Below are 11,209 nucleotides of genomic sequence, written 5' to 3'. Positions count from 1 at the left end.
CTTCACCCAAATCCTAATTTAAAAAAAAATTAAATAAATAAAAAAGAAAAAGAAAGGTTGATGAATCAAAAACACAAAATTGATAAAATACGATTTTTCTTTTCTGTAAATTGAGAAAATACCACTCTGGTTCAGTTTTTGTGGCCATAATGCTCAAAGCAGACATTTTTCACTAGTTAAGCTAAAGTTTGTGGCCAAAACCAATGCCCACAAAAGTTGAATCGAAGGTGTCCCATGAGAGTGGAGTTTGAGAACCACATCATTGAACAAATCACTTATACCAGTGGTCTTCAGCCTTTTGTGCTTTTGAACCACTTACAAAAATTTTGACTAAGTTTCTACTCTCTTAAGATAACATACATTTTAAAATAATTACTACAATAATTACTAATCTTGGTATTCGATAATTCAAAACAAAATAAATAACATATGCTGTTGATAAATAACTTTTTATATAATTTGTTGTTGAGAATATACATAGTGAAACATACATCAATTCAACAGTTTCTACATATACCAGTTAGTGACAATGATTACATGTTTCAATTGTATAACCACTCTTACCCTCTTTTTCTAAGTTGTTCCCCTCCCATTCATACAAATGTACTGTTCCATAAGGTTCCCATCTAATCTTTCGAGTTGCTGTTTCAATTTGATCCCATATGGATAGTTCTTAAAAGACCATAATGCTCAAAGCAGACATTTTTCACTAGTTAAGCTAAAGTTTGGTTTTAAGAAGATTTCAAGGGATATTTTTCATTTAACTTTTAAAGATTATCTCAGAGGAATAGTTTCAGGGTTTCATCCAACCTCCATGGCTCCAGGAGGTCTGGAGTGCATGAGAATTTGAAATTCTGTTCTGAATTTTCCCTCTTTTGATCAAGATTCTTCTACAGAATCTTTGATCAAAATGTTCAGTAATGGTAGCTGGGCATCAGATAAAAAATTTTAAAACATAAAAAGTACAAAACTATTGGATCTTAATGAGAATTTTGTAATGTACCAGAGCTTCTTCTTATTATTATTATTCGGAAGGAAGATGGGGATCTACTTCCGTAGTGATACTGCCTCGGAAACCCAAGGAGGGGTCACTATGAGTCGGGGCCGACTCGACGGCAAACAACAACAACAACAACAACCAGAGCTTATTACTTTTGTGTGCCTTGATTGAAAAAGGTTTTAGTGGACACGAATGACTTTTATTGTCTGTTTGGCAGAGGTTTTTTTTTTGTTTTGTTTTGTTTTTTAATGATCTGGGCATGCTCCTGGGGTGGGTAGGTTTTCCTTCTTTTTTTTCATTTTTAAAATAAAATGTTTATATAATCATACTTATTCAAATATTGTGGTAGTTCAATTTGTATGTCAACTTGGCTGGGCCTGGTTGAGTGGCTGGGCAGCTGGATGTAGTATTCGCCATGATGAGACTGGTAATCAACTCCATGGTGGAATCTACTGTGCATAGCTGAGTAGCTGCCTTAGGGAATGTGGTCTGCTCCCTGTATATAAGCAGAAGCTTTGGGGAATGGTCTCCAGCTTACGGCACCTTGAACCCTGCATGTAGCCATGTCGTTGCTCAGCAGCCTGCTATGCTTTGCCGACCTTGGGACTGACAACAGACTTAAGTTAATGGCCTGCGATGTGGTTTGATAACATCGAGACTGTGCCTTTTTACTTGTCAACCTTGGGGCTTCTCAGCCTCAGCAGCCAGCAGCTGTCTGAGTGAAGAAATGCTTCTAGCTCCAGTGGGCCAGGAGCAGGAGGCAGAGCTGGACCCCAAGGCTGAAGGGCTTTCACCCAGCCCCTAGAGCCTGGCACTTTGAACTTGGACTGAAAACCTTTAAATTCTAAGAATAAACTCCTGTTTGTTAAGGCCATCCCATTTGTGGTATATTCCTGTCAGAGCAGCACTAGGGAACCAGAACAAATATTTTAATCTATTTTTAGATTAAAAAAAGATTAAATGAAGCAGATTGCTTCATCTTTCCCCCATGGAGCAGATGGTGGGTTTGAACCACCAACCTTTTGGTTATCAGCCAAATGTTTTAACTGAAAAAAACAAACAATTTAATATCTTTCAGATAAAAGCTCAGGGATATTTGTTATTCTTAGAAATTTTTCTTTTGCATTTATATTTTTCCTTTAAAGAATATGTGTTCAATATGTCCTTATGCATAGTGGGAAAAGTTGTGTTTGAATCATCTCATGGCTTCAGAGCAAACAAACAGATTTCTTTCATATTTTCCAATACTTTGAAAAAAGATACAGAGCTTCAAAGAAGGAATCACTTTTACTTATTGTCAGGATTACTTTTTAAAACTTCCTTGGTAAGCTGTTTATCCAAGGGAACTAGAACAGATAAATGAGAAATTAAGAGAAAAAATAAAATTAAAAAAAAATTATTGCAAAAATTCCATGGAATAAAAGAACCACTGGTAACAGGCTGAGAAGGGATTCAAATGGACCATTCTGAAATCTAATCTTTAGAAGACAGCTCTTAGGGAATTAATATAATCAGTCATTTTTAAAGAAAGTAAATCCAGTCGAAATTTTTAGAATTAAAAAAAAAATACTCCAGTTTCCTTCCACAGTCTAGGGGGAAAAAATCTGCCTCATCTGACCTAATTTAACAACAACAAAAAAAAGGGTTTAAAAGCTTTTTCTCTAGAAGAGAAACTAACTTGATGGTCCTGGGTAAGACAAACCTCCTGGGAGAAGCTAATTCAACAGAGAAACTCTGCGGCCAAGAAAAAAATTGCTCATTCAAAAACAACTGAAGCCAAGGCCAATCATATATTTATGATTAGGCTTGTCCTTGAGACTGTTTTATAATGCTGGTGAAATGGAAATTATATCCTCTTTATTTCACTTCTCATGGTTATGTGATACAAGCATGTTTCCCCCTTAGGCCTACATTATTACAGGCAAATGTAACTAACATGGATAGAAAAATAGGGTCAGATCTTGAAAACAAGTACTTTAATTTTTCAGTCTTCTTAACTTGAAGAAAATCTCCTCTCTTTCTTTCAATGAAAGTACATAAACATGAAAGAAATTATTATTTTTCTTGACTAAACCAAATAAACCCTTGACTTTGGGGCAAGTGGACAAACTGTTTTTCTCAATGGTATTGCTAGGCTGCGAATATATGTAATGACACATTTACTGAGGCTGGGTATAGTTCATAAAAGAATCCATTTTATTGTCCTCAGAAAATTTTGGAATGGATGAAAGTAAGAATTCTCATTTCAGCTCTTGTAAATAAACCTTAAGTTATTTTCATCATATTAAACAAGTAATTTTCATGTTGATATGAGTGGGAAGGGAAGAAATTCAAGTTTATTAAGCAACTATTTAGGGTCAGGTTCTATGCTGGGCATATATACGCTATATATTTCATCACCACATAATTTCTTCAAGATAGGTTTGGAACTCATGAAACAAATTATGAAGCAAATACTAATCTAATAATTACTAACAACCTATCTTTAAAATTAAAATGACAATATGTCTCAGTCATTAATTGTTGACTTTGAGGGTTTTTTTTTTTTCCCACTTTACACGGGATATTGTTGTGTTTATTGATTTACCTTTCTAATTTTTGAATGCAGTGATATGTATAATCAAGGCAGAGTAATGTGCACAAAAAAACAAAACTTAGGTAATTGGTCCATATGAGGATTAAACCATAATTTCAACATTTCTACAACATCAGCAAAATCAATATGCTTAAATTAAGGAAATAAAGCAAACGGTCTTACCTCACTATAATTTATTTTGTTTTGTCTGGCCAACATAATTTCAGGTGTATCAGGCATGATGTGAATTTGGGTCTTGTCTTTGTCCCAGGCTTCTGTGTATAAGCGCTATGAAAAATTAAAAAAAAATTAAGGTATTAGACTGCAATATGGATTCACCTCAGAATAAAGCAAACAAAAATCTTCACAACTGGACCAATAACCATTATCATGGTAAATGGAAAAAAGATCAAAGTTATCAAAAGACTTCATATTACTTGGTTCTACAATCAACACCAATGGAAGCAGCAGTCAAGACATCAGATAACATATAGCACTGGGCAAATCTGCTGCAAAAGGCCTCTTTCAAGTGCTGACGAGCAAAGATATCTCCTTGAAGACTAAGGTGCGCCTGACACAAGTCATGGTATTTTGAATCACCATGTATACATGTGAGAGCTGGACAATGAATAAGGAAGACTAAAGAAGAGTTGATGCTTTTGAGTTGTGGTGCTGGTGAAGAATGCTGAAAGTACCATGGTCCGCTAATAGAACTAACAAATCTGTCCTGGGAGAAGTGCAGCCAGAATGCTCTTTGGAAGCGAGAAGGGCCAGACTTCTTCTCAACTACTTTGGCCATATTTTAAGAAGGGACCATTCCCTGGAGAAGGAAATCATGCTTGGTAAAGTGGAGGGTCAATGAAAAGGGGAAGAAGGCCCTCAACAAGCTGGATCAACACCGTGGCTACAACAATCGGCTCAGGTATAACAAGGATCACGGGACTGGCACAGGACCAGGAATATTTCATTCTGCTGTGCATAGGGTCATTATAAGTCGGAGATGACTTGATGGCACCTAACAACAACAGCAATGTAATATATGTATATATTTAATTACACAGTCGGCCTGCATCCAATTAAATTAAAAGCAAGTACTTCTTATGCATATACATGTATATATATTACATATATATATATATTATATATATATCTCCATATCTGTACTCTGGCTATATTAACAAATTCTTCCCATGTGGTGGTGTTGTTTTCTGTTTGTTTCTTTAAATGAAAATGTACTGGATAAGCCATCTGTAAATTTCTTTTTGATAAGTATTACTGAGATTTGCATCTGACTTGTTTATTCTATGCTTATCTAGGTAGTCCCTATCAAGAAAAGAACCCTGATGCTAAATCATATATAGCTCAGAGATTTCAGACTATTTGAACTCAAAATAGCTGCCCTACTCTTAACTCTGGCTATTTCACATGTGATGTCAAAGCAGAATTTCTATATGTACTTTCAGAAGCCTTATGTAGCCGGGGAGGTGGGGAACCTCAACCAAATCACTATACGTTGGATGGCAATTTAATTAGACAAAACGAAAAAGGTTAACTTACTTAATCACAGACATTAAAAATGGCAGACAGCCCTGTTATTTTATGCCAGATTGAGAGCTCACCTTGTTCATGTTAATGGCATTGTTCTTGGCCAACACCTGTTCCAGAGAATCAGGCACACTGGTAAATTTCAGCTTGTCTGGAGGTTGGCGGTAGATGTTGTCACTGAGTATTTCTGCAGCTCTCTTGCACTTGACCACATCCACAGACCCAATAGGGACCCAACCAATGCCTTTTAGCCACTGGAGATCAGCTTTATAAACGTTCTGGTGAGATCAAACACAATAGCAATGATCACTGAAGTTGTTAGGACACTTGATTTCAAAATAGAAGGAAAAGACTGGAAAACATAAATGGTCAGATTTCATGTCTATGTCTTTTAAAATAGGAAGACTAAATGAATACAGCCTCGTGGTATTATGTTCTGTTTAAAACAAAATAGGCTAAAGTGAAGTAGAGGCAGAGAAAAGAAGAAATATCAACTCTTCTGAGGGTTCTAGCTAAACCTAAACCATTGTCCATGTGTTACTATGTATTACTATAGCAAATGCGGTCACCAGTGGCATGTAGAAGGTCTTGGGTACTCACATCGCTCTGGAGGTCATAGGCTCGCCGAGCATGGATGACATCATTCTGGTCAGGCAGGCATGTCCACTGATGCAGCACATTCTTGTAGTCTATGTCACTAACCAGTGTCTGGCACTTCTTGGCCAGCACCACCCCTAACATGTCCACTGGGCTGCTGAACTTGGTCTTCCACTTCTCAAAGTCCTTCTTATACTCCCTGTCACTCTGGATCTTGGCCACATGCATGGACCACATCATCTTGGGGTCATCCTCAATGTCCCGGGCGCCAATGTGGTGGCCAAGCTGCTTGCGGTAACCATCTTTGTATTTGTACTGAAATAAAAGTTACTTGTTTTTAACATAAAAGCACAGAGAAAGAATTAAAAAAAATTATTAATTTATAAGTTTATTTTTTAAAATTGGTAATTCTTCCAGAGAAATGGAATTATCTGAACAGCAGCTTCTCTTCTCACCCAAACCCTGATTAGAATTCACAACAATACTTTGATGGGAAGACAGGCCAAATTAGAGAGTCCTATGATTTGCAGACACAAAGTCCCTAGAAACAAAGTCAGCAACACTTTTGAGAAAAGCAACTATTCTTGTATGCTGCCTTCCCCCCGACCCCATCTTGCGGCAGTGAAATCATTAACCCAGAAATCTGACATATGGGAATGCTACTCCTGAGTCTGGAGGTACCCTTCACACTCCCACCCACCCATCTATGATTCCTTCCAGATCTATCTCTGGTGATTTTCATTGAGTCACTTGACTCCAACAATTTCAGATAAAAGTTCTCTGATACGGAATGGCTTGTATTTTCCATCCTGCATGCCATGTTCCAGCTGAGATAAAACTGGACTGTGGTTTGTGTGGAGTTTCCCATAATTGAGAAACCTTGTGAGGAACAAAACTGTACACCTAGAAGAATTTCAGCAATAGTGGTAGTGTGTTGACTTTGGCTATTTACTTTCTACTTTGGCCAACAACATCACACAAATTCTAACACCCATTTACAGAAGTCTGAATTCTCCACCAAAAGATGCTCTTCTTTCAGAGATAGTGGTATGAGAAATCTGGCTTCACCATTTATACTTTTGTTTGTTTATATCATTCTGCTTTCATGTTAAATGAAATCAAGACTAAAGACAAGGTGATTTTTTAAAGAAAGAGTTGGCATAGGTACAGAGCAGTTTTGGAAAACAGTGCATTTTTCTAGATCAGTCTGGGCCAGACTTTTATCTGATTTTAGACCAATATATATAACCAAGTTATTTTTAAACTGCCATTTTTTTATTTCTGTGGTGGCAATGTGCTCAAAATACAGAGATGACTTTCTCATAATTACAGATACGAAAACTTGTAGACTCAAATTCAATTGTATATGGAAATAAAATGTTTAGAACATCCCTTCTTCCCATGGGACCTGGATATTAAAGTTTTCTGGAATTAAAAATTTTAAAGAGTTTCTTCAGATAAAAAAGCTTTCTTTGATTTAGAAAGAGAAGTTAATAAATATGCTCTAACAGGGAAACAGATGCATTATCTTGGTTGTAATAAGAACCTTGTGCCCCTCTCACTCTATCCTATAGTAATATCTGCAGTGTTGCTACTCACGTCACTAGCGATGTCCCTGGAGGCCTTGGCTGCCACAATTGGGATGGCATCACTTCGCAAGTCATAGCCTTTCTTCTTTGCTTCTTCATTGGCGAGTTTATACAGACTCTATAGAAAAAGCAAGCCAAAGAGTTAAATCAGAAGGTTTGACAGCAACAATAGGGGGATCATCAAGTGACTTATACCACTTAAATCCAAAGGAATAGGAATTAGAAACAATCTAAATATCTAGCAATAATGGAAAGTAAATATTCTATTCATATAAAAAAATATTATACAACACATATACAAATGTGATAAAGTAGTGGACATTAACACAGCAAGCATCAATGTGTACACAAGCTAAGTGAAAAAGAAATTGCAGAGCAGTATGTTTCATATTCATCATTTGCATCTAAAATATATGTACTTTTATTCATTTTCCTATCAAAAAGTTTGTGGCAAGTATATAATATCTTATAATGTTTAAAAATTATTTTCTGAGAAAAAAATTCAAGTAAGATTTAAAACATAATTAACTTGATTGTAATCAAAACTATAAGATTCTAAATCTTGGCTGTATCGTATCAGTACAATATGCATCTAGAAAATTGGTTTTTGCTTTAAAAAAAAAACAATGAGCAGTTGTTAATGAAGAGCATGTCTTCCTTATACCTGTGGTTTCCTCTTTATAAGAGGATCTCAACTGTTCTATTGCTGGCTTTTCTCTTTACTCTGCTCCTAGAGAGAGGCCGCGATCTACAAAGTTAGCTTATTGGTAGGGATGGGATAACTGGGCATGCTCAGTTAAGCTCAGCACCTTCTTCCTCTAGGAATAAGCCTAGTGTCCTCTGCTTCTCCATGCCCTAAGCAGGGTCTCGCCAGTGAGGGGGACATCTCATCTGCTCCAGTGTCACTTGTGCCTGGGTGGGGAAACCTAATTCTGGGGTTCAGCTAGAAAGTCCATTTGACTCTCCTGCAAATGTGTTCTTTAATTTTATTAGTAAAAATATGGGGGTTTGGCCTCTATTTCTTGGTTCTTTGCTTTAATTCTCTCTCTCTTTTTTCAGGATCCAGGTTGGAAAAGAAGTGCACATTATTGGAAGTCCTCTTTACAGGGTTACCAGATTTAACAAATAAAAATATAGCACTCTCAGTTAAATTTGAATTTTAGATTAACAATGAAAAATATATTTAGCATAATTATGTCTCAAACGGGCTTGCATTTTTTTCTGGCAATCCTGCCCCTTGGAAATTCCCAGAGAACTACTCAAAATTCCACTGGCCTTCACTGGCAAGAACCATGAACTGAAAAGACAGCAGACTTCTGTTTACCTATGGAATTGTGTAGAATGGAATGTTCATCCCACAGATGGAAGACTAGACAAATGAGTGTTCATACGAAAGAGTCGCAAACATCATGATAGCTGAGCCCTGAGTATTTGTGCCAAAATATGTGAAGGAAAACAACAATAACAAAAACAACCAAGTGAACAACAACAAAGAAATAAGTATAGCAGCATGGAATTTTATACCCACCTCACTGTAGTTGATTTTGTTCTGCCTTGCCAGCAGGATCTCTGGTGTATCAGGCATTATATGAATTTGAGTCTTGTCTTTGTCCCAGGCCTCTGTGTATAAGCGCTACAGAAAAAAATAAGGTCTTGATAGAAAACCATTTGAAATGAAAATTACAAAAAGTCAATTAAAACAGAATTACTATTGACCTAATTAGGAAAAATAAACAAGATTTGTATATAAGGCATTCAGTTGGAGGTTTGAGCCTTACTGCTATTTATTTACTACTGGAAGCAATAGAAATTATTTAGAGGACTTTAAGTAATTCACAAAGTAAGGAGCCCTGATGGTGCAATGGTTAAGTGCTAGGCTAACTGAAAGGTCAACAGTTCAAACCCACCCAGGTGCTCTCTGGGAGAAAATGTCTGCTCCTGTAAAGATTACAGCCTAGGAAATTCTATGGGGCAGTTCTATTTTTGTCATAAAAAGTCACAGTGAGTTGGAATTAACTTGATGGCACACAACAACAACAACAATTCACAAAGTAAATGTGGCTCTACATTGTCACAGATAACTTTGACTTCACTAGTAGTAAAAGGGTAGTAACATTTCTGTATCTTGGAAAACTCTGCCTTGGGGGCTCACCTTGTTCATGTTAATGGCATTGTTCTTGGCCAGCACCTGTTCCAGAGAATCAGGCACACTGGTAAATTTCAGCTTGTCTGGAGGCTGGCGGTAGATGTTGTCACTGAGTATTTCTGCAGCTCTCTTGCATTTGACCACATCCACAGACCCAATGGGGACCCAGCCAATGCCTCTCAGCCACTGGAGATCTGACTTATAAACATTCTAGAAAGAGGAATAAGACTGTAAGGATCAAGATTGAAAGTTTTAAGGTGACGATGCAAATAGAACCAATAATCAAGTGCAATTCTATTTTCTTTTCATAGAAAACATATCTCATGTATTAGGCAGACTAAAAAAGGAACTATGTTTTAAAAAATGACCCAGAAAAGTCTCCTACCCATAACAAAAATTATCACATATTTCAGGCTTTTAGGAGAGGGGTGATCACAACTAACATCTGTCAGTCAGCTCGGAGATTGTTGCTGTAATTATAACGCCCATGTGCACAAGAATAGAATGTCAACCCAGAGTGAGAGTAACCATGCACATGTACAAGAGCTATCAGTAAATACATTGTGTTGTTTTTGTTGTTGTTAGGTGCAGTTGAGTAAGTTTGACTCATAGTTACCCGATGTACAACAGAACAAAACGCTGCTGGGTCCTGCATCATCCTCACAATCAATGTCATGTTTGAGCCCATTGCTGCAGCCACGGTGCAATCCATCTCATTGTGAGTCGTCTTCTTTTTTACTATACCAAAAATGACGTTCTTCTCCAGGGACTGGTCCCTCCTGATAACATGTCCAAAGTATTTCAGATGAAGTCTTGCCATCCTCACTCCTAACGAGTGTTCTGGCTGTACTTCTTCCAAGACATATTTGTTTATTCTTCTGGCTTTCCATAGTATATTCAATCAATTCTTCTTCTGTCTTCCTTATTCATTGTCCAGCTTTCATATGTATACGAACATGGCTTGTGTTGGGTGCACCTTAGTCTTCAAAGTGACATCTTTGCTTTTTAACACTTTAAAAATGTTTTTTTTTTTTTTTTTTCCAGCAGATTTGCCTGATGCAATATGTCATTTGATTTCTTGACTGTCCTCAATAAACTTTAGACCCAGCTATATGGAACACTCCGCAGCTATTAAAAACCGTATTTTCTGTGAATATTGATTTACATGTAAAAATGTCATTAATATAACATTAAATGAAAAAGATGTTACATAAAACCGTGTGCATGTAAAAACAATATGACTGGGAGTGGACTTTTTAGTGGCTGGATCATGTTGGATTATTATTGCTTTCAATATATTTTTTCTTATATCTCAAAACTTATGCATGCTCTTTTTTAAAAAGAAGAAGCTTTAATATAACGATGATGTAACACTCCTGGAACACTGAGGTAAATCTTTGGTGCTTATAACATTGTTCAAGAGTCAGGGCAATAAATGGCCATTTCAATAGTTCAAGGCCCAGTTCCTTTCCACCAAGTTCTCAGGACACGAAGCATGAACTCCTTTCCGGACTCATCTTCCCATAACCTTATTTCTCACTTTATTTAAAATCATTTTCTTACTTAAGATTTGTATGTTCCTCTTAAGTATTTATAACTCTTTCACAACAATGGAATTGGACCCCGTTTGAAAGTTTTCATCTCTAACAGCAATTAAGTAGAAAATATAAACTTGTATTTGCAGTGTAGATTAAAAAAAAAGAAGAAAGCCTATTAGAATTGCCCTTAGTGGCTAAGACACTTGCCTGCTAACCAGA

At 36.6% G+C, this 11,209-nt stretch overlaps 1 protein-coding gene across 1 annotated transcript in view; it reads right to left on the bottom strand.

Moving 5' to 3' along the window:
• NEB (nebulin) overlaps positions 1–11,209 on the bottom strand; it is a 260,540-nt gene that overhangs the window by 136,601 nt on the left and 112,730 nt on the right. The window contains 6 exon segments of the mRNA XM_042783652.1: positions 3,759–3,863; positions 5,195–5,398; positions 5,721–6,032; positions 7,317–7,424; positions 8,835–8,939; positions 9,459–9,662. Of these exon segments, the coding sequence (XP_042639586.1) occupies positions 3,759–3,863; positions 5,195–5,398; positions 5,721–6,032; positions 7,317–7,424; positions 8,835–8,939; positions 9,459–9,662 (1,038 nt within the window).

The sequence above is a fragment of the Orycteropus afer genome, unplaced genomic scaffold, assembly GCF_000298275.1.
Source record: "Orycteropus afer afer isolate SDZICR_OR568_19922 unplaced genomic scaffold, OryAfe1.0 scaffold00023, whole genome shotgun sequence".
In the NCBI taxonomy this organism is placed as follows: Eukaryota; Metazoa; Chordata; class Mammalia; order Tubulidentata; family Orycteropodidae; genus Orycteropus; species Orycteropus afer.
Note: the sequence above shows the minus strand (reverse complement) of the source record. Positions and strands in the feature narration are given on the sequence as shown.